Source organism: Lepus europaeus, chromosome 4 (assembly GCF_033115175.1).
Source record: "Lepus europaeus isolate LE1 chromosome 4, mLepTim1.pri, whole genome shotgun sequence".
Classification (NCBI taxonomy): domain Eukaryota; kingdom Metazoa; phylum Chordata; class Mammalia; order Lagomorpha; family Leporidae; genus Lepus; species Lepus europaeus.
The window spans coordinates 140,898,806-140,922,013 of NC_084830.1; the positions used below are offsets into that span (position 1 = coordinate 140,898,806).

The following is a 23,208-nucleotide window of genomic DNA, read 5'->3' on the forward strand; positions in this document are numbered from 1 at the left end:
ACTGCACCAGTGGTGTGTGCCTGTCCCCTGAGCTGGCGTCTTCCCTGCCCTGGGGATGAGGAAGGTCTGTCGTCTCTCCCCGCGTCCAACACTGGCCTTGGGGAAGCCCAGGGCATCTGCACACAGGGAAGCTGTCTCAGCCCAGGCACAGGGGGAGGCTCTCCACAGAAGAGTCATCTCCTTGGAGCTGTCAGGGGCGGGAGGCAGGGGACAGGCCTGCCCCACCCATCTGGAGGGCCCCGTGCCCTCCCCTTTCCTTGCACAAGGAGGCACTGGGGACAACCCCAGGAGGAGGCCGCACAGTTGGGGGCAGCTGAGCCTGGTGAGGCCCGGCCCCCACCCGTGAGGCCAGCTCAGGCTGGGAGCCTGCTGCAGGTTGCCATGGCAACGCCAGCTCTGGGCTTTCCTGATTTGGATTCTGGTGCGTTTGTTTTTCAGCCTTCCTCAATGCACCAGAGGCTCACTCCTGCTGGCACAGGCGCCCTGCCTGTCTCCTGTGGGTGAAGTTGGGCAGGCTGGTGTGGGACAGGCCTCTGCTTTCCTGGTCGGGCCCAGCTTATAGAAATCTCACTCCCACTGAGCAGAGGGGAAACTGAGGCTCAGAGCTGCACAGGGGAAGTAGCACCCCCTCAGCCCTTCTCATGTCCACCTCCCACCACAGTGGGAGAGGGCAGGAGGGGAGCCAGCCCCCCACACTTTCCCCAGTGTAGGAAGCCCCAGGGCTCAGACATGGCGGGGACCCGACATGGGCATGCTAGCCAGTGGACCCAGGTTCAGGCTGCACTGGGGTAGGTTCTGGCTCCACCCCCTAATTCCTCAGTGACTGCTGCCTTTAGGTCTGGGAGGAGCCCCCCTCTGGGCCTTCGCTCTGGGTGCCACCCTGCGAACCGGGGCTGAGGAGTGGGAGCTAGGCTCCGTGCTGGCCACAGAATGGCAGAGGGGGCCACAGCCACAGGACCTAGGGTTATGAGCTCGTTCCTGGGGGGACCTGGCAGTTACAGGCCAGGACTAAGCTAGAGGGGATCTGGTGTCATACCCTTGTTGGTGTCCTGCTCCCAGGATGGGCTGAGCCAGACCCTCATTTCCGGGGACAGTCGGGAGGGACAGGTGTGGCAGGCCTGATCCACTCTCAGCAGGAGTGGGTTTCACCAGTGCACTGCCTCACTCTCGCTGGCTCGTGTTGTGTGTGTTGAGCCATGGTGCGTGTCAGGCCTCCAGGCTCACAGACAAGGAGGTCACCGCCTGGCTGCCAAGGAGCTTTGGCTGGTGGGGGGACGCACACCAGGACTGGGGTGTCCCTGACTGAGTTGAGGGGGTCAGGAAGGCCTCAGGGAGACAGTGATTCCAAATAGAGTAATGCAGGCTGTGTAAAGATCAGGGACATGTGGGCGGGAGGTTTTGGCCCCGAGCAGCACTGTCCTCCGGAGGCCCCTGTGTGTGTGGTGTCGCACGGGCAGCAAGGGGCGCATGGCCTCCACGCCCCAGAAAATGCCTTGGCCCAGGGGCTGCCACGTCTTCCCCGCAGGACAGAAAGTGGAAGACAGGCAGGACAGGGGCAGACCCCGACAACAGGCTGCCAGGGGAGTGCTGCGCCCAGCCATGGGGAGTGTGGCCACGTGGCGGTAGCATGGGCCGTGTGGCCCCCAGGGCACAGGCCTCGTGGACCAAGGGCTCAGCTGAAGCCCTCAGGCGGGAACAGGGCTACCATCACCAGTGCCCTGGAAGCTGTGTTGGGGACTTGAGCTTGCTGTTGTGGGGTGCCTTGTGAGCCGCGAACAGGAGGCCTCATGGGACTGGCATTTGTCTCTCTCATCGGCCTGGGGAGAGTGGAGGACCCTGGGGCAGGCTAAGAACAGGGAGCCCCGGCTGGGATCTGGGTGCAGTGTGTGAGGAGCAGGTGGCTGACAGAAGCGTAGGGGCAAAATGCCCAGGCTGCAGACAGGCGGCAGAAGTGGCCCTTTGAGGATCTGCGAGAGGGGTCAAGGGTGACGCCTGTGTGTGGAGGTGTTTGCAAAAGCGGGGAGGACTAGGGGTCAGTGACAGGCACCTTCTGGGTGTGGTTGTCTCAAGAGGGGCATTCAGGTAGGGCAGGTGGGCAGGTGGTGGGGGCCAGAGGCACAGGGTGTGGAGGCTGTGCATGGCAGTTGCTGTTAGACACAGCACTTAAATCCTACACTTTTGTGGTTAAGTAACAGATTGCAAAAGGCAAAGGTAATTTTAAAAAGCAAGTAAAAGAACAGCAAATTAAGCCCAAAGAAAGCAGGGGAAAAGGAAACAATAAAGATAAGAGCAAAAACCAGTAAATTGAAGACAGAAAAACCTGAAATCAATGAAATGAAAAGATGGTTCTTCGAAAAAGAAGGCAGACTCGGATGATTGCTGCGAGGGACAGAGGAGGGGACTCCACACGCAGTGGAGGGTAGCACGGGAGGACTCCCAACAAGTCTGCGCTATCAGCCCCCCGTGACCACAGAGCACAGGGTAGGGCCGCACCTGGCCAGCACAGTCTCTGGGTTCCCTTCCTGTGGCTCCTGCAGCAAATGAGCATGTACCAAGTGCCTGCGAGGGACCCAAGGTCATCTCGCCTTGTGTAGGTTAGAAGTCTGACAAGGTCCTCACGGGACAAAAGTCAAGGCGTTGCAGGGCTGGTTCCTTTCTGTCTGCTCTCTGTGGGCTCCACTTCCTTCCCTCTTCCAGCTTCCAGAAGCTGCCTGTCATGCCCAACAGCCCTTCCTCCGTCTGCAATGCTGGGAAAACGAGTCCCGTCCCTCCGCCATCAGGTTACTCTGCCCTCTTCTGTGTCTGTCTTCCACCTTGAAAGGCCTTTCTGAGTGCACAGGGCCCCTGGGAGAATCCCGGCTCATCTTCCCCTCTGCCCTCAGACAGCTAGCAGCCCTGGGGCCACCTACAGCTCGTTCCTGTGGGACAGAACACAGATTCCAGGGAGCAGGATGTAGACTGCTTCGGGGAGCCATCATTCTGCCTATTCAAGGCACAAACTACCATATCACACTCAAGAATAGATTGGGGCAGGTACTGCGGCATAGCAGTTTAAGCCACGGCTTGGGTTACCCATATCCCTTGTTGAAGCACCAGTTGGCGACTTTGATCCAGCTTCCTGCTAATGCATCCTGGGAAACAGCAGAAGATGGCTGATATGCTTGAGCCCCTGCCACCCACACAGGAGACCCAGATTGAGTTCTGGGTCATCTGGGAAGTGAACCAGCAGATGGAAGTATATGTTTCTCTCTCTCTCTTTCCCTCTCTCCCTCTACCCTTCCTTCCCTCCCTTTCAAGTAGATGAAACAAAATGAATAAATAGTAAATACCTGTGAATTAAATAAAAAATAAATAGATCACTTATATAGTCCTATATCCATTAAAGAAATTGAATTCCTTCATGGTTGAAAATCTTCCCACAAAACTCCAGACCCAGATGTCTTTATTAGCAAATTCCGCAGTCTACAGATCCTACATAATCTTACAGAACAAGGAGAAGACATGTCCAGGTTCATTTCCTCTGATACTAAAACCAGATGAAGATAGCACAAGGAAAAACACCCTGCAGACCAGTGCTCCTCACCAGCTGTGGAGGCAGCGAGGGGAGGACAGCAGGCCTCCCAGGTGGTGGTGGAGGGCGGTGCAGGCGTCATCGCCAGCACCCCGAGCACAGCAGTGCACAAGAGGGCAACCAAACACTTCCCAGCCAGGGGAGCTCACCCTCGAGTGTGACGCCCGTCCACGCAGACCGGCCACGTGGGAAGACTACAGAACGTGCCGAGGCTATGTGCTGCCCGCCCCAGATGCGGACAGACACCTGACGGCATCCAGTCAGTCACAGCCATGCAATGCAGTAACCGAGCAAACTTCTTTAACCTCATGAAGGGAAACCACGGACAAACCTAGATCCCCCGTCAGAGTTAATGGTGAAAGGCTGAATTCTTTCAAGACTGGGACAAGGCACGGATATCCACTTGCAGAACTCCTTTTTAAGACTATGCTGGCAGTCTTGAGAGGTGTCTTAAAGCAATAAAATGAAATAAGCATAGAGATGGGGAGAGGAGACCTAAAGCTGTCTCTACTCAGGATGACATGGTTGTCGACATAGAAAGTCCCGTGGAATCTGCCAACAAATCTCCACCTAGCAGATGAATTCAGCAAGATCACAGGATACAGGGCCAGTGTAGGCCAGTCAATTGTATTTCTATATACCAGCAAAGAACAATGGAAATTAAATTTTAAAAACAGTACCATTTATAATGGCACCAAAAAATGAAATATATGTTGGGCTTTATACTGAAACACAGTAGGTGCAGGATTTTATTCTGAAAATTGTAAAATACTGATGGAGAAGTCAAAGAAGACCTAAATAATGGAGAGAGATACTGAGTTCATGGGCTGGGAGACTCAGTACTGTTAAGATGTCATTCCTCACAAAATTATCTATAGATTCTGTGCAATCCCAGCAAGAAGTTTGTGGATGTCAGGAGTCTTACTCGGAAATTTATGTGGAAAGACAAAGAAACTAGCATGGCTAAAGCTATTTTGAAAAAGGACCAAAGCCAAAGACTCGCACTAGTTTAAGACTTGCCGCAAAACTGCAAGCAGTTGAGACAGGGTGACAGTGCTCAAAAGGACAGACACACAGATCAACGAATCACAGTGGAGAGTATTTCAGAAAGTTTATGGGAAAGTGGAATTAAAACATAAATGTATTTTGCAAGAAATTTTTCAAATCCATACATAGTTTTTAAAGGTTTTATTTACTTATAAGTCAGAACTAGAGAGAGAGGGACAGAGAGAGAGAGAGAGATTCTTCCATCCACTGGTTCTCTCCCCCAGCAGCCGTAATGGCCAGAGCTGGGCCAATCTGAAGCCAGGAGCCAGAAGCTTCTTCCAGGTCTCCCATGTGGGTGCAGGTGCCTAGGCATTTGGGCTGTCTTCCACTGCTTTCCCAGGCCATGGCAGAGAGCTGGATCGGAAGAGCAGTGGGAAACGAACCAGTGTCCATATGGGATGCCGGTGCTGCAGACAGCAGCTCTAACCTGCCGCACCACAGCACTGAACCCATAGTTTTTGTTTTCATGAACATTTTCTGTTACCTTTTTGAAAACCTCTTATATATACATAGATTTCAAAAATTTTTTTTAAATTTTTATTTTAATTTGAAAGGCAGAGTGACAAAGAGATGGAAAGTGTTCTTAAATCCACTAGGTTCATTTCCCAAATGCCTACAACAGCCAAGGCTAGGTCTAGAGGAAGTCAGGAGCCTAGAATGTAACTGGGGTCTCCTAACAGGTGACAGGGACACAAGTACTCGAACCATCGCCTGCTGCCTCTCAGGAGATGCATCAGCAGGACGCTGGATCAGAAAGGAGCCAGGAGTCACACCAGACGCCTCAATTTGGGATGCAAGCATCCCAAGCAGTGGCTAAACCCCTGTGCTCAATGCCCAGTCCTAAACTTACCTTAAAATATCATCTTCCACAAACTTTTTATATTCCTTCATTGACCCACACAGAAATGAGGAATCTTCAGAAAGTTTGTGGAAAATGTGTTTTATGAATAAACTATGCCTGATATCTTTTTTTTCTTTTTCTTTTTCTTTTTTTTTTTTTTTTTTTGACAGGCAGAGTGGACAGTGTGAGAGAGAGACAGAGAGAAAGGTCTTCCTTTGCCGTTGGTTCACCCTCCAACAGCCAGTGTGCTGCAGCCGGCGCACCGCACTAATCTGAAGGCAGGAGCCAGGTGCTTATCCTGTCTCCCATGGGGTGCAGGGACCAAGGACTTGGGCCATCCTCCACTGCACTCCTGGGCCACAGCAGAGAGCTGGCCTGGAAGAGGGGCAACCGGGACAGAATCCGGCGTCCTGACCTGGAACAGACCCCGGTGTGCTGGCGCCGCAAGGCGGAGGATTAGCCTATTGAGCCACGGTGCCGGCTTTTTTTTTTTTTTTTTTTTTAAACCTGATATCTTTTCTTTCTTTACTTTCACATCTCAGATTGCTGATTTTTTTTTTTCCTAAGATTTATTTATTTTAAAGAGTTTCGCAGAGAGAGAGGTCTTCCAACCCAAGTGGCCACAACAGCCAGAACTAGGCCAATCCGAAGCCAGAAACCAGGAGCTTCTTCCAGGTCTCCCATGCGGGTGCAGGGGCCCAAGGACTTGGGCCATCTTCCACTGCTTTCCCAGGCCATAGCAGAGAGCTGGATCGGAAGTGGAACAGCCAGGAGTCAAAGCAGCACCCATATGGGACGCCGGTGCTGTACGTGGCGGTTTTATCCTCTACGCCATAGCACTGGCCCCAGTGTGAGATTTCATCATGCTACTCATGAGTTATTTTTGGAATTTTCCATTTAAAATTTTGGACCATGGTTGACTGCAGGTAACTGAAATAATGGAAAGCAAAACCACAGAGAAGGGGCTACTGAATACTTAATCAATTTTTCTTTTTAATTAATTATTTGAAACAGAGAGAAAGGCAGAGGTATGTTTAATGTGTGGGCTCACTCCTCAGGTGCCCACAGTAAGCTGGGACTGGGCCAGGCCAAAGCCAGGAGCCTGGAATGCAACTCAAGTCTCATACACAAGTGGCAGAGACCCATGTAGGTGAGCCAGCACCTCCTGCCTCCTAGCAGGAAGGTGGGATTGGAAGCAGAGCTGAGACTTGAAACCTGGCTTGAGACCCACACCCACCTCTAAACTTACTTTTGATGCAGGTGCAAAAGCCACTCAGTGGCCAGAGAGGGGCAGAGGGCCTTTGCAGTGAACTGTGCTGCAGCAGCTGCACAGCCGTGATGTTTGCAAGAAGCCTTGACCTGTGGGCCTCACATCTTACGCAAACATTTAACTCAATCAGTCATAGGGGCCGGCACTGTGGTGTAGCGGGTGAAGCCACCACACGTCGTACTGCAGCCTGGGCCTTGGAGAGAACGGGGTGACTGCACGTGGGCGCCAGCGCCCACACTGTGGAAACGGAAGCTGCTGTGGATCTCACTGCAAGTTGTGTTGGTGTTGCTTGTATGCACTTCCAGAAGTGAGGCCAGGGTAATGTCGCCGTGTCGCCGGTAACTCACACTGGTGTTGGTTCTGTCTTCCTGCTGCCCAAGGCCCGCAGGCGCCCCTCCTGCACCCGTGGCAGCGCCTCACGTGGGTGTCGGGGACGCAGCCAGCCCCACAGAGCCTCCAGGCGTGGGTGGCTCCTGTGTGAGTGTGGTAGGAGGATGCTCAGACGAGGTCGTTCAGAAAGGTGAGGGGAAATGGAACCAGAAGTGCAGGTTTACTTTGGCGTGACACATTTTTCATAACATGGGAAATGCATATTATAGAAAATCTGAGCCTGGATTTTACGGTGGTTCTGACACCACAATCAACGCATGCCTTTAACTGCATTCACCACAACCTGCTCCAGGCTCCCTGATGCACAGGCTCTCCCCTGGCACGCCTGGGAAGCCCACAGCTCAAGACCCACCAGCAGCCGCTGCTCAGGTCGGCGCCTGGAGGCCGACATGGCCCTACAGTGGGCACGGGGCTGGGACTCCCAGAACTGCTGGAAGCACCTCTGGGGCCACCTGGGTTGCTGGCTTTTTGCCTCCAGTGTGTTTGGGGACTTCATCTTACATCTGTCAAGCCCTTGCCAAGCCCTTTGTGGAGCAAAGGCAGGAACAAGGCCAAGGGCATCCTGGGCAGGGGCTGGTTGGTTCCTGCTGTGGTACCCATATGCGTTTCCATGACTGAGGAGGGGTTAGTCACCTGTTTGCATCTCTGCACAAATGGGATGTGCTCACCCCCGCGATGGCCTTAAGCCCCGGGGGATGTGGCGACCACGCACTAGGGACTGAGGTGCAGGGAAGATAGGCTCTGTGATGGCTCACGGGGCAAGCAGGGGATCCCAGGAAGCACCTGGTGTGGGTGCAGGCCATGAGGTGGCCACAGCAATGCCGGGCCGCCAGTGTGGCAGGAGGGCAGTGGGTGGTCCGCTCGGGCTTACGTGGAGGCTCCACTGGTCAGTTGTGTGGTGCAGGCTGCTTCGGGGGCCTCTGCAGGGATCCAGGTAAGGCTGTGGGCTCAGGCAGTTTGGCAGTGTGCCAAACTTGATGGGGACAAAAGCCCCGACAGTAGCACCGTGTCATTTACAGACAGATCTCCAAGTGTACCTCCCAGTGCCCTGGGCCTTGGTGACTCAGTGAACAGAGTGTGGGCCTTGCAGGAGGCATGTACGGAACAGGCATGTAGTGCAGGTCAGTGCTGGGAGCTGAGGGCAGGGGGCTTTGCTGTGCCAGGGGGCTGCTTGTTGAGACCCTTAAAGGAAATGCTCAGGTTGGCCCAGGGGTGTCTCGGGGAGGATGCACTCCAGGCAGGGGCGCCACAAGCCCCAGGGGAAGGACGTGAGGCGATGGGAGCTCTCTGCTGAGGGAATGACCTGTTGTGGGGAGCAGGTGTGAGGGGAGGCTGTTTGCTAACCCTGACATTCGCACTGGGTTGTGTCTTCTCACAAAGTTCTAGAGCTGGGAGCTCCCAACTGCTGGGTCACATCCCAACTGCCCGCAAGAGCCAGAGCTCTATCCAGGTCTCCCACGTGGATGGCAAGGCACCCAATGACCTGAACCACCACCTGCCATCTCCCAGGGCCTGCACCGATAGAAGCTGGAGTTGGGAGCCAGAGCCAGGACTCTCAGCTTGGCACTGAAACATAGGTCTCCGGCATCCCAGCCAGTGTGCTAAGTGTTAGATAATACTCCCTGTGATGTTTTAAAAGAGCTGTGGCTCCCATCTGCCTGTTACTCCTTCCTACTGTGGTCACGGATTCCCCGGGGAAGCTGGCTCAGAGGAAACTGGCTCTTCCAGGAGCCACGTGAATGAGCAAGCCTGGAGCAGACCCAGCCCCAGTGAAGCCTTCAGGGACCACAGCCTCCGCTGACAGCTCGGCTGCTACTTCATGAGGCCCAATCAGGCACCCAGCTGCGCTGCTCCTGGATTCCTGACCTTCGAGACTGGGAGGTAATGCTTTTTGTTTGAGCTGTTAAGTGGCAGGGTGATTTGTCACATGGTAATGACAGCATGCTGCTCAGGCCAGGCGATAGCGCAGACTCCATGAGCAGTAGACCCCGTGTGCACTTCAGTTGACTTCGGGCATCTGCCCCAAGAAATGGCAGCTGGGTCGTGCCAGCAGGGGGTGGGGCTAAGGGGAGGAAGAGAGCAGGGAGGAGGGCTTTGGTGTGTCCTGGGGGTGGTGAGTGCAGTTTGGATGGGTCAAGTCTGAGACTCCAAGTCCCACATCCAAGTTGCAGGGTGAAGGCAGCATTGAGATGGGACTGGAAGCCCGAAGAGCGGAGTCAGCCACGGCTCAGCAACCAGAGAAAGGGGAGGGCTCTCTGGAGCCAGGAGTCCCAGAAGAGAATCGTTCAGTGAGATGAGCAGGCCCTGGGGCATGGGGGTGTGTGTGACACGGAGACGCTCTGCTCCGGAGGCTCAGCTATGCCGGGCGGGAACAGCTCAGGATGCTCCCAGCGTTCTGACATGACAGACGGATCCCACGCTCCCAGCTGTGGGCTGGCAGGAGTCGGCCCTGGTATCCCTCTGGCAGAGAAAACAGCTTTGGCCAGTTGGTCTTGGTTTGAAAGTGGACTTTATTGGGGAATGTTAGTGTAAAAAATTCATAAAATTTAAATAAGACAGTAAAATTAGACCTTGCAGCTCAAGTGATTGCTGTAGTAATCACAAATAAGGTAAAGACTAGATTACTGCCCAAGGCAGGGAACACTGGTGATCAGAAGTGACCCCAATGAGGAGCTTGCAGCTGGGAGAAAGGGGGGCAGGAGCTTGGTCCGATGACAGCATCACAACCTGCTAGCTGGAGAAGCAACTTTCTGAAGTTCCACAGCAGAGTACATTAGTAATTGTAACCAAGCGTTAAAATTCTCATGTCATAGAGACTCGGTTGCTAAGTTTCTTAGGGTTTGTCCCCCTGGCGACCTCCCGAGAGAACTGTCCTTGCCCAGGGACTGCCGGGAGCCACTCTCTCCTGACCCAAGGCTGAGTCATGGATTCTTTTTGTCCAGCAGTGGGTATCAGCATTTGGTCAAGAGCATCACTAACATGTTAATGTGGAATTCTCTTTGGTTATGGAATTTTAAAAATTTAAGCATATAAAAATATAGCTAGAAATATGCTCCTGAATTCTAAAAGCACTTCTGCCCAACTTAAACGCAAATATGTCTTTGCAAGGTTTGCCAACTGGCAGGGTTCAAAGTGTGCCTACATCCCTCTGGAATCTAATGTCAGTGTCTACTTAGCAAACCCGCTAGTGACCGAGCCCCAGGAGCTCTGAGGGCTGGGGGTGGCTGGCCCTGGCTTTGAATTTAGATGCTGTCCATGGCTTTGAACTCACTAAGGGCCTGCACGGGGTTCACGTGCTTCTTCTGCGACGCCCGTTTAATCTTGGTCTGCGTCTCATCCTGCTTCTCTCTCTTCACCAAAGGCTTTTTCTCAGGAGCCTTCATCTTCCAGGACACAGCGGGAAGGTTCAGGGACGCCATTCCCTGAGACTTCTGGTACTTGGTGGAGGCCACGTAGGAGGCCTTCACCGTCTGCACCACGGCATTCATCAGGTTCTTGGCTGCCTGGATCAGGGACATGGCGCTGTCCACCTGTGAGGCACAGAGGGCCGCGGTGAGCGGTCGCGCAGGACCTGACATAGTGTCCTCTCCCAGGCCAGGGCTTGAGCAGCAGCCCTCCCCCAGGGAGTCCTGCCACCCCCGCACGGCAGCTCCCCTGGAGGAGGAAGGAAGCAGTGATGAAAACCCTCCTACCCGCTGGGGACCTGTGTCTTCCCTGTCAGGCCTGGGACGGACAGTCGGGCCATCACCCAGAACCACCTCCCAAGCTATCAGTCGGCACAGGGGTCTCCCCCCCTCACTTAGAGAACATGCACTCTCCAAAGACAAGGGCAGACATGGTGCCACCGAGGAGTGACTGGTACGGTGGGGGCTGCCATGGGACTCCTCTCCTACGGGGTGCAGTGCAGGCCTAGGAGGGCATGGGGGAGCTGAGCAAAAAGCCTGTGTCTGTCTTGCAATTTCCAAACAGGCTTTACTCCTCTCACGGAGGGGGGAGAGAAACAAGGAAGATGGAAAGAGATTTCCTAGTAAGCAGCCTGGCTCCGCCTCCAGTAGCAGTGGCGCATGGAGCGGGGGTGCCGTGCAGCTTGTGGCCGCCACGGGACTGGGGCTCTACACAGCACCCGGCGTCAGCAGCTCCTCCGGGGCCTTCCTCCCTTCGAGATCACTCACCCCAGAGACAACGAGCTCTCCGCCGAGGTTCTGCACCTCGGCCTTGACCTTGCTGCAGATGTTGAGCTGGTGGCAGTAGAGGGCGATGCGCTGCAGGTAGGCCAGCAGGTCCTGCTTGCAGGCCGAGTCTGGGCACTGTGGGAGAGGGAGCTTAGGACCAAGCACTCCAGGCCCGGGCCCCCACCGCCCCCACTCCGCGCTACTGCTGAAGGGCAGCAAGGCACCAGCCCACTTGCACACCCTGCTGGAGCCAAGAGCAGGGAGGCGAATTTGTCAGCAGCTAGCCCTGGTCTCTCCGTGCTCACAAGAGGCACACTGGCCCTCGTTGTGCCGTCAGTACTGGCCCCCTTCAGACTGTTTGCGGAGAAACAAGTTTATTCTGGTTTACCGCACCCCCCGCCCGCCAGAAAACAAACAAACAAAACACATGTACCATCTTTTCATATGTGTTTTCCACAAACACTCTGAAGACTCCCTGTATGCATGGCATTTTGTGGGGGCGGGGGGAGAGTCACCAAATCGGCTTGTCTTCTCGTTACATTTCTTTCCCACCTCCCACCTCCAGCAGCCTCTGCTCACTAACTCTGCAGCATCAGGGAGCCTGTGGCCTGAGGTCAGAGAAAGCCATGGCGAACGAGACCTGGCCACGAGAAAAGGAGATGCTCGCCATAGACAAAGGGGAAGATGGTAAGCCAACCAAAGTGAGACAGCGCTGAGACGCAAGGACCTGGCCAGCCACAGGGAGAAGGGTGGCCCCTGCCCAGGGCCCATCTTGCTGCCCACTCCCAGGGCTGGGTTAGAAGGCTGTACCCTCCCTCACAAATTTACCACCCAACACCATCTCCCAGGGAGCCGGGGGCTCAGTGAATCAGAGTGGGACTGAACCTTATTCTGGGAAGCCACCGGAGCAAGGAGACGCCATGCGTGTTGGACTGGAGAATGGAGTGGGAAGAGGCCACGGTGGCCCAGCCACACCAGGCAGGAGATGCTGATCAAGATGCGTTTGCCATCAGAGGCAACAACGCGTATTACAGGCTGGTGTGCTCAGGACAGCTGTCACTCATCCTGTGGTACTCGTGGGGCTGAGTTTGGAGAAGCAAGAAGGGTAGGCAAACTCTGGGAGAGGAGGCCCGTTCTCTGGACACGGAATGGGGCCTGGCTCGAGAAATAAGTGTTCAACTGGGAGAGCGAGCTGGGGACAGTGCCGAGAAGGCAAGGACAGAGTGGACGTGCCGGGCTGCCCGAGCTGGGCTCCGTCACTTACGTGGTCGGCGATGGTTCGGCCCAGCTTGTCCATCCGGGACCCTGCCTCTGCAATCTTCTTGGCAGCACTGATCACGTCGGATGTGTTTTTGAGCGGCCCCTTTCCTCTGCAGGGAACAAGGATGGTTGTAGACCAGGCCCCTGTAACGGGGGGAGGGGAACAGCAACCCCCATCTCCACACAGGGCAGCTGCTCACCGGGTGAAGTCGGTCATCTCCATCATGATCATGCACATCTGCTTGGCCAGCACAATGATGTCGTTGCCGCTGTCGTCCCATTTGGACACCTCCGCGTCCAGCTTGCTCTTCTCCTCCTGGAAGCTGGCCACCTGCTCGGCGATCTTGGCTTTCTGCTCCTGAGGAAGCTGCGCCATGATCGCCTGCAACCAGGGGCACAGAGGGAGCCTTCAGAGCGAGGGCGGACGCTCCCACAGCGAGGACAGGCCTTCAGCACGCGCCACTGGCCTCGAGGGCCATTGCTGCTCGTTTTCACAGACGTTCCCCGCAGCCCAGACTCCCGGCCCACTGTCAAGAACCAATTCTGGTGTGAGGGGTAGGAGGCTAATGGGGAGGCTTTGGAATCTCATCCGCGCACGGGCAGACCCTCAGATTCCAGCCTCTGCCTCCTGTGCAGGGGCGGGCAGTGGGAGAAGGGGCTCATGCCGGCGCACTGCCCCTTCCCACTCTTCAAGGCAGCCTTGCAGCAGGCTGGCAGAGCTCAGGGTGTGCATGCTGGCCACACAACACAGGCCCACGGCTCCTCCTCGGCTTCCCGAGATGCTTGCTGCTCAAGACAGAATGATTTCCAAGGACTGAAAAAAACAAACTCCTTAGAAATATTTCTTGGCGTCTTCCCAAAAGCATAAATACTATTGATTGAAGATTTAATGACTCAAATGAATGCAACAGCTCTGCCTGCCTTTCTTCAATGTGCCACTGTTATTTTCTTAAACCCATGAATAATTCACTGTCTCACACCCATGGTGTCAGTGTAATGGGCAAAGCCAGCAATCCTGGTCAGATTTCACAACCTTGTAACAAACACGGCATTGACTGGGCCCCAGGGCACAGCTGAGGCGACACTCTGGAGGGGCCTACAGTTGACCAGCAGGAGCCACAAGGAGAGAGGAAGAATGATCCAAGCACGCAGAGTGTTCCCCAGGAAGTGATACAGGCCAGGCCTGAGGGGGACAGGGCAGGTCTGCGGAGCAAAGGAGCCAGCCCCCCAGCCTGGAGCACGTCCTTACCCGGGCGCTTTGGCCGGCTATCAGCTGATCGTCTTCAGTCTGGACGCTTGTCCTGCTTCGGACATCGAAATCTTCCGTCTCAAAGTCAGAGTCATCCAGCTCCTCTGGGGTCTGCCACCGAGACAGGGATCAGGAGTCAGTTGCAGCCTGGGGCCTCGCAGCCAGGATGCATGGAGGCCAGACCTCTGGGTTTGAACAGGCAGCAGCCTGGAGAATTGTGCCTGATGGAGTCATGCGCCATTTCTCCCATGAGCTTCTGCGTCATGGTGCATACGGCAGATGCCCCGGCCCACCATACCACAAGTGTGGGCCGCACGGCAGCATGCCCCAAAGGCCTGGCTGCTACTTCAAGCTTAGGGCTCGGTTTCTACCACTGAATTGCGACTCTCTTTATAGAACATAAAAATTTCCTAAAAACTGAAGAGCAGGGCCAGCACCATGGCGCAGCAGGTTAAGCTGCTGCTGTCTGCAGTGCCAGCATCCCATGTAGACGACCAAGTCCTAGCTACTCCACTTCCGATCCAGCTCCCTGCTATGGTCTGGGAAAGCAGCAGAAGATGGCCCAAGTCCTTAGGCCCCTGTTCCCACGTGGGAGACCAGGAAGAAGCTCCTGGCTTCACATCAGCCCAGCTCTGGCTGTTGCAGCCATTTGGGGGGTGAATCATTGAAGACGACTTCTCTGTCTCTCCCTTTCTCTCTATGTAACTGTGCCTCTCAAATAAATATAGAGCTTAAAAAAAGTGAAGACCTTATTTATTGACAAGGCAGAGAAATACTTTGAGCTTCCACTGCCAATTTATTCCCCAAGTGCCTGCCAGGGCTAGGCCAGGCCAAAGCCGGGAGTGAGGAACTCAATCTGTGCCTCCGTCTCCAATGTAAGTGGCAGGGACTCAATTACTTGAGCCATCACCCCGCAGCCTAGGTACACGTCAGCAGGAAGCTGAGACAGGACGGAGCTGGGCCTGAACCCAGGTACTCTGATATGGGATGCAATGGTATCTCAACTGCTAGGCCAAATACCCACCCCAGTTTTCACATTAAAAATATACTTTTCAACACCTGCATTTTCAGACAAAGCTGAGAATTCTCTTCAGTGGAAAAGGTGCTGTCTTAAAACAGAGGTGTTTTATCCAGCATGAAGCAGACTTGGGTAACTTTTCCTACTTTATGGAAAAATTAAATAAATTATCAAGCAGTGTTGTGGCAATCAAAGGAGTAAAACCCAGGATTTAGCTTTTGCTTTAAATAATAAAATTCTTATTTTGCACAAACAAGTAGCACTCGTGATTCACTATTGCCTTGAGACAGTGAGGGGCAGTGAGGTAGGAGGGGGGGACCACACAAGGTGGCAGGAGTCACGCAGCAGCACAGCCACATGAGGTCCCAGTCCTGCTCATGCAGCGGCACAAACCCCATGCCCCAGCATGGCCGCCACCTCCTCACGCCCTCCACAGCCCATCATGACCCCGAGACAAGTTCTTGCCAAGAAAACCAAGCACTACCTGTTTCTTTCATTTATCACTCATACATCTGTTGAGTCATGCTGACTCAACAGGTGCAGGGGGCTATAATCCTACAGAAGTGGCAAGAAGGTCTCCTGTGCAAGTGTCCACGAAGGCAGTGGGGCAGGACCGTGGAGGGAGGCGAGTGAGGGGCGCTGCCTCGTTCCCAGGAGAGCAGGAGAGAGAGGCTCGAGGCAGTGTAAGCGCTGCGCTCTCTGGATGAGAGACTGGGAGGGACTAAGGGAGGAACAGGCACCAGTGGAGAGGCTCCGTGTGACTCCAGGGGGAGGCAGAGGTGTAGATTCTCCGATCTGATGAGCAGTAGGAGACCCAAACAGAACTGAAGGGCTCCAAGGGGAAGCTGGGAAGGCCGTCAGCTCTCAAGGCCAGAACTGGGGCTGGAGCCCATGGATCGATGCAGGTGGACTCATGGCAGGGAGAGTTGTAGGACTCTGACAGGCCGCGCCTGTCTGGAGGTTTTTCTCCCTTGTGACTGGAAAGATAACCGGACCCACGGGGGGAAAGTGCAGTCTGTGGGTGAATTCGGGGCCCAGCGCAGGGGAAGGCGGGAGCAGGCACTCTAAGAGCCCCAGGACAGATGGAGGGGCGTGGTGACTGCTGCAGGACATTGGGGGCAGCTCTGGTCTTAGTCTCAGGGACTCCATCAGGGCAGCCGCACCTGCTCAGCCTGCGATCTGCTGTTTTGCAAGGCAAAGGAGGCAATGGACAGGATTTGAGTCAGAGGCCTCTCTCTGCCCTTGCCACAGCTGACCAAGCCACGCTGCCCTACAAGGCTCCCTCCCCGGTGCTCTCACACCACACCTGCCTGACTGTCCCCAGCTGGGTTCAGACCCTCGTTATTTTCTGTCCCAGAACAGCACGGACACAGTGAGAAACAGCTATCACGTACCCGGCCCTGGGCGAACACATGGCCGACATTTTACCTGAGTAAAACCATCAAAACCACCATTATTGCCACTTAGCAGAGGCGAGCGTCACGAGGGAACCTGCTGGAAGGGAGCCGACACTGCCTGCCGGCGCCTGTGCTGCCCTGCCGCTCCTGCTGCTCCCGGAGCCCGAGCAGGCCTGGCTTCAGCCCAGTCCTGGTGGTCAGGAGCATTCTCTGTGTGCCAGCTCGGAAACAGGTTTGGAGAAACCGCTCTGGGCCCTCCCCCGGGGTATGTGGTCTCTGCGGCTCTTTTACCCACAAGTGAGAGCCACTGGTTTTCTCATCTATACACACACCAGGCCTCTGCTGAACACAGGTCCTTTTTAGCACGGCAGCAGGAATACAGCAAGTGCAAGCCCCACTAGCCTGCTGCTCCCCACCCCCAAAATGGCCATGAGGGCCTGGAGCGTGCAGGAGCAGCCCCTCCCCCACACAGAGTGGAGTCTGGCCCAGGAATTTCTACTCTGCACTCGAGGGGATCATCATGGTGTCAACTGCCATGGAGATGGCCTTTTGCCAGTGACATTCTGGTGAGGCTGCACAGGACAGAATTGCTGTCTGCCATGGGAAACCGGGAAGGGACAAATGAACGCCCTCAGGTCGGCAAGATCCCCAGCACTGCCAAGCAGCCAAGTGCGGGCTCCGCAGCTGGGTCAGGGATTGGCTACACCCCCAGGGGGACAGCCAGGTGGCCCTCAGGACAGTACTCACAACCCCACCCTCAGATTCCTGAGCAGTATGCTTGCACTCGGGGCGGCGCACCGGGACCCAGCTGTGGAGAGCCAGCTGGGAGACTGGGCTGAGCCCCAGGGACCCTCCACCCCGGCCCTGGACGTTCTGTCAGGTAGTGACAAGGTGCTCAGACAAGATGGGTGCTGCAGGCCCAGAACAGGTGACAGCGCCATCCAGCTAGGGCCACGACCCTCCCCTTACCTGAACACAGGGCTCCCTGCCTGCTGCCTGTGGCCTCTCTGAAGAAAACAGCTCCTCTCTATCATGGGGACATTTACTCTAAATTAAATCGTCAAGGCCGGCTCATGCTGGCTCCCCTACTCAGCCCAAGTTTGGGCTCTAAACTTGTATCCACAGTTGTTTCAGACAGCGTGATGAAATACATCCTACTCCAGCAGCCTTTAGATTCATGGACCTAACATACTGCCGATTTCAGAATGACACATTGCTCGAGCTGAGCGGATGATAAGGGAGAAGCTGTGACAGCGCCCAAGGTGCAGGTACGCACAGTTACTCACCCTTATCATCAGCACCGCCTTCCTGATGTCCCGGATGCCGTCGTACACCAGGCGCGAGGCATCAATAAACTCGTTCTCGTCCATGGGCTGGGCAGGGTCTGAGCTGAGGGCCTCCACGGCAGCTTCAACTTGCTCGGTAAAGCGTGGCATGACTGTCGGGGGAGAGCACAGCAGATGGCGCTGGCTGAGCCCCCGCAGCCTTGCCGGCCCTCAGAGGCCACGAGGCTCATGCCGAAGGGCCTCCGCTTCTACTGGGGGAAGGGCATTCCTGGTGAAATACATTCACCGCAGCGCTTCACGGCCACCTTCGTCGCTGACCAGCCTCTGCAGTGCAGGGTGCGGCGGGGAAGAACCTGAGCTCTACAGTGAGACCTGGCTTCAGATCGGAGCCGGCTCCGTGTGCTGCCGACTCCCGCGGGAGACCTCTCTCACAAGTCTCCCTCAGCGATCACAATGAATCCCGACCACTCCCGAGAGGCACCTGACCCTGCGGCCTGGAGTCCACGGGCTCTGACTCCCAAGTCGGATGAAGGACCCAGACTCCAGGCCGCAGCTGAGCTGTGAACCCTAGGTCGTCACAATGGGGTCTGGGTTAACAGGACAGCTGAACCCACCCTGGTCTGTGAGCACTTTCTAGGGAGTCCCGCACCTGTGTTGGAAAGCAGCTTGGTGGCTTCCAGAACCTTCTCTGTGTAGACCCCAGGTTCATAGTTGTCCATCTCTGAGGTGACCACGTGGATGACGCGGGCTGCCCGGCCGCGGATGGCACCCGCTGTGCGGTCCAGCCCGTCGACATCTTTCTCTTGCAGAGCGATGACGCATTTGTTCACGTCTTCCAAAATGTGGTTCTCTGTGGGACAAGGAGAGGCTCAATGATGGCGACAGCAGTGGCTGTCCCTGTCACTTACGAAGCATGTGGCTGCTGCTGGCCACATCTACCATGTCACCACAGCAACTGAAACTGACCACCCCGAGAGTAACAATCCTGGGTCCAGGTTTTACAAAGAAAGGAGAGCGGCCACGGGTGACCGGCAGCTGTACTGCACACCCGGCAGAACATTCTCGCTACAGAACTCAGTCCCGTCGCTTTCTCTGTCAGGAAGCCCCCGCAAAGCTGCTCCCGCACAGCCCTTCCCCACTTGCTGTGCAGACCATCCTCCCAGAAGCCAGCAGACCCGGGGCAGGAGGAGGAGCCCAGAAGCACCTGGAGCCAGTTCTGCAGGGCCTCGGAGGGGCCCTCTTGAGGCACATGCGGCTCTACTGCGGAAGCTGCCGGCTCCCTCGAGGCAGAAACCCTAGGACCCCGTTAGGGCGGTAATGGCTCCCACCGGTCGGCAGGCTGCATTCGGACGCCCACCGAACTATCTGCCCCGATGCCTAACACCTGACTGGGTTTTCAGGAAGCACAGAGCAAGCCAATTTTAACAACAAAGTGAAAGCAACCACAATGTCCAAGAGTGGCCAGGTGAGTTCAGGGGTGATGCAGCCAGCAAGACAGCTGAGGCACATGCGCATGGGCACACGCAGAGCCGCAGGGACCACCAGCAGAGTCCGTGTGACAGGTTGCCAGGCCTCCTGCTTGGACAGAGCTCTAAGACACAGAACTACATGTTCACTCCCAGACCAGCAGAGTGACCAGCCGAGCAGGCCGAAGACCAAGCTTCTCTCAAAGGACCAAAATAATTAGAGCCAACGCAGTCACCCTGGGCTTTTTTTCTTCTTTCTCGTTCTTCTTTTTGCCAGCCCTAGCTGCCTACTGCTTTGAACACACCATTATCGAGGGTACAATTAACCCACTTCCAGAAAACACTGTCCCTTCCTGGCAGCATCTGCTAACACAGTCAAGTTACACCTGACAGCCCCACAGTAAACCTGGCCTCTTACGACACCAAACAAGAACTGGGTCACAAATGTGATTCCTTCATCTAGGGGGCGTGGAGGCAGAGAGCACGCAAGCTGACCTGGCCCGGAGCAGCCCTGTCACAAGGCGCCCTGCAAAGATCCTCAAGGGACTGTGTTCTGGGGCCCCAAGTACGGTGGGATCAGATGGAAGTCACAACGAGAACGAACATCTTTGCAGGGAAAGTCAGAAACAGGCAGAATTCAAGGCCGGCGCTGTGGCATAGCAGGTAAAGCCTGCCTGCAGTGCCAGCATCCCATATGGGCGCCGGTTTGAGTCCCAGCTGCTCCACTTCTGATCCAGCTCCTTGCTAATATGCCTGAGAAAGCAGCAGAAGACAGCCCAAGTCCTTGGGCCCCTGTACCCATGTAGGAGACCTGGAGAAGCTCTGGGTTCCAGGCTTTGGATCAGCTCAGCTCCAGCCACTGCAGCCATTTGGGGAGTGAACCAGTGGATGGAAGACCTCTTTCTCGCTGCCTCTCTGAAACTCTGCCTTTCAAATAAATAAATAAATCATTGGAAAAAAAAAAAATAGGAAGAATTCCTGTTACAGAAGGGAAATGGATGACCCCAGTATATAAGACCACATTTTGGCTTCTCTTAATTGAAAATTTATGAGATTCGCATCATTTCACTATTGAAAGGGTAAACATCAAACTTCTTATGAATTTTAGGAGGGTATTTCAACGAAGAGAAGTGGATTTAGACCACAAGTATCTCTTTTTTTGTTATTATTTTAAAAGTGTATTTATTTACAGCAAAGTTACAGAGGAGAGGAGAGACAGAGAGATCGATCTTTCACTAGCTGGTTCACTCCCCAAATGGCTACAACAGTTGGGGCAGGGCCAGGCCAAAGCCACGAGACTGGAACTCTATCCAGGTCTCCCACCTGGGTGGCTGGAGCCCAAAGACTTGGGCATCTTCTGCTATTTTGCCAGATCAGAAGTGGAGCAGCTGGGAGTTGAACCAGCACCCATATGGGATGCTGGCACTGCAGGCAGTGGATTAACTTGTGCCACAATGCTGGCCCCCACAAACATATACAATCTTTCCAAATACAAATTTAAACTAAATAAAGTGGTACCGAGCCGCTATCACACAAGGCCTTCAGTTAAAAGCTGCTGCTTTCATTGAATCTAACACAGCCTGATCTCTGCGTTGTATCCTGTGGTCCAAAGGAAAGAAAAGATGTACCAGCAAAGCTCCGCACCGGTATTTTCTCTTCCTGATTTCTCCTACTGTTCCAGGACTGCTAACCCTGGGGGCAGGGATTGGGAGTGCGGTGGCATTCTTTTTTGTTCATTAAACAAAGCAGCCCAAACCTCCAGCAAGGATTTGTTAACCTTCCCCTAAATACCTGATGTTAAAAAAATCAATTTCGACTTTCTTAAATTCATGTTGTTTTTTTTTTTCCCAGATGACCCCAAACAAGGGAAGGGTATGGCATCCTTTAGCAACAAAGAAATCTTCTATTTTAGGAAGCTGACTAAAGTAATAATCTCTCCCCTTACTGAACAGCTGTCTATGAAAGACACACACCCAGAAGAGCACCCCGCCTGCTCTCTACACTTGAACCCCAGAGGGGGAGGGAGAGTCTACCAGTCATGTACAAATGTGACAGGTTAGGAGGCACCCACACTAACAAAAACCCTACATCCCTTTGAATTCCCAGCAGGTGCCCTTTGAGCCACACATCCAACTATCTATTTGTAGGCCTGCTTAAAAATCCACACACTCTCCACCTGTCAGTTGTATCTAGACGACACGGAGGGACACATATACATGAAAAACACAAAGGGGTCACATCATCGGCACTACTGTCCCTTTCATGTAAAAACCCTTCTACCTCTGCCTGGCAAATCTGCCCCTGCACGGTGACAGCCGCACAGAACCCCACCGAATCTCACGCAGCCGGTCTTTCCTTAGACTTCCTGGTGAAGAAAACATTTTTATAAAGGCATTTGGCAGACATCTGAAACCTATCCCTGGGGAAAACTTCTAGCAATGAGTTAAAATGCATACGTGTTTAAAGTAGATATGTGGTACCTAACTGCCCTCCAGGAACCGTGCCAACTGGCACTCTGCCACTGTAAGAACTCGGGTGCGTGGTGCATGACCACGGCCTGCTCACATCCTCTGCCCTGGGCATCTCTATTAGTGCAGCCTCTGCACGCTCCAGACAGTGCACGCACCGAGGCCAGGCACTACTCAGTGCTTCACGCTCCACTCTCCATGCAGGCACGCATGTGCACACACAGACACACACACATGTATTTTCACATCACCACCACTCAATCGAAGTTCAGTGTGATTTACATGGGAGTCACAAATCAAAGCTTCTGACTTCACCAATACCTGTATCACTTCCTCCAAAGAAACTCTAGTATAGCTTTAAGGTTTTGCTATTGAACACAAAAAGAAAAAACAGGTACAGTAATCCTTTTGTACCAACATCAGACCAAGTTGTCTGGGCACACTGACACTTCATGACTTAACAAAAGAAAGCCCCAATCAGCACTCTTGTATGTTGTCCTAAAGTATTTAATGCAAAAGTATTTCATAAAAAATACAATTAACCCAATTAGAACCACTCATTTATAAAAAAAAAAAAAAGAGCCAAGACTTCAATATGAACGAGAGTGAGTGAGAAAGTAAATCACATTCCCACAATTTATCGAGTACAATTCAAATGAAATCTAAAGTCTTTATCACTTCGATAAATCTCAAGCCACTCTCCCTAAGGGAACCAGTCAGTAAGAACACACCCTCAGTCTGCTCCAGGACCCCAACCCACGCCATCTGCAAGGTGGTGCTCCGCACTCCCTGCAGAGGAGCCGCCACTCCTCCTGCCCTGGGAGCAGCCTGCTTGCTCTCCTTACGGTCTTGTCTTGAAAGACAAATGCCACTGTCTCAACCTGCCACGGAGTGACCCAAGTGTCCCCTGCTCTGCAGCCTCCTGCAGAACGCTAGCATGGGGGGTCTTGGTGGCTCCCCCAGGCTGTACCCAAGAAGACCATCACTTGCTGCAACATGTATCAGGACATGATTTATACCAAATATGAGGGAGCTTCTGGACTCAGACGAGACAGGCGACAGTGAGAGAAGCAGAGGGACCCCAGCCCTCCTCCAGGCAAAACCGGCCCATGGATGGGCTCTCAGTGAGCAGGCAGGGCTACAGCCAACACCCAGGCCCTGTAACCTAATAGAAATCCGACGGCAGAAAATGTGTAGTGGAAATATTCTGTAAGACCACACACACTGCCAAAGGGTCCCAAGACCCCAGGGGTCTTACTTGTCATTTAGCCTGACCCTATGAAGTCCACCTACCTCGAGCCCGGCCCTATGCCAGGGACCTCCTAACTCGGCAACAAGCCTGTCTTCAGTAGGACCACCGACACACCAGTGTGCCCAGGAGGCAGGTCAGGGTGAGGCCAACACGTGGCTTCCTGTCTGAACGCTGCCTGTGCTGCAGGTGACATGGTGAGACACGTGAAGCGTCAGAGTCTGAACATGGCAGCCTGCCCCGTCACCCCAACACAACGCTGCACAGGCGTCTGCACGTCTCCCCTCCACCCCAGCTCCTAAACAGCACATCATAAAATTGAAGGGACGTGCACTGACATCCTATATAGGTACCGGTTCATGTCCCAGCTACTCTTCTTCCGATCCAGTCCCCTGCTTACAGCCTGAGAAAGCAGAACGAGATGGCCCAAGTGCTTGGGCCCCTGATCCCATATGGGAGACCCAGAAGAAGCTCCTAGCTCCTGTTTGGCTCAGCTCCAGCCATTGTGGCCAGTTGGGGAATGA

General features: G+C 54.3%; 1 protein-coding gene across 1 annotated transcript in view; it reads right to left on the reverse strand.

Annotated features, from left to right (window-relative positions):
- Window positions 1-9,611: 9,611 nt before the first annotated feature.
- Window positions 9,612-23,208, reverse strand: part of CTNNA1 (catenin alpha 1) — a 168,422-nt gene continuing 154,825 nt past the window's right edge. The window contains exons 12-18 of the mRNA XM_062189066.1: window positions 18,151-18,351; window positions 17,502-17,653; window positions 13,801-13,911; window positions 12,752-12,933; window positions 12,556-12,661; window positions 11,292-11,426; window positions 9,612-10,649 (exon numbers count right to left, since the gene is read on the reverse strand). Coding sequence (XP_062045050.1) covers window positions 10,362-10,649; window positions 11,292-11,426; window positions 12,556-12,661; window positions 12,752-12,933; window positions 13,801-13,911; window positions 17,502-17,653; window positions 18,151-18,351 — 1,175 coding nt within the window. The 3' untranslated portion in view covers window positions 9,612-10,361. The remainder of the gene's footprint in view (window positions 10,650-11,291; window positions 11,427-12,555; window positions 12,662-12,751; window positions 12,934-13,800; window positions 13,912-17,501; window positions 17,654-18,150; window positions 18,352-23,208) is intronic.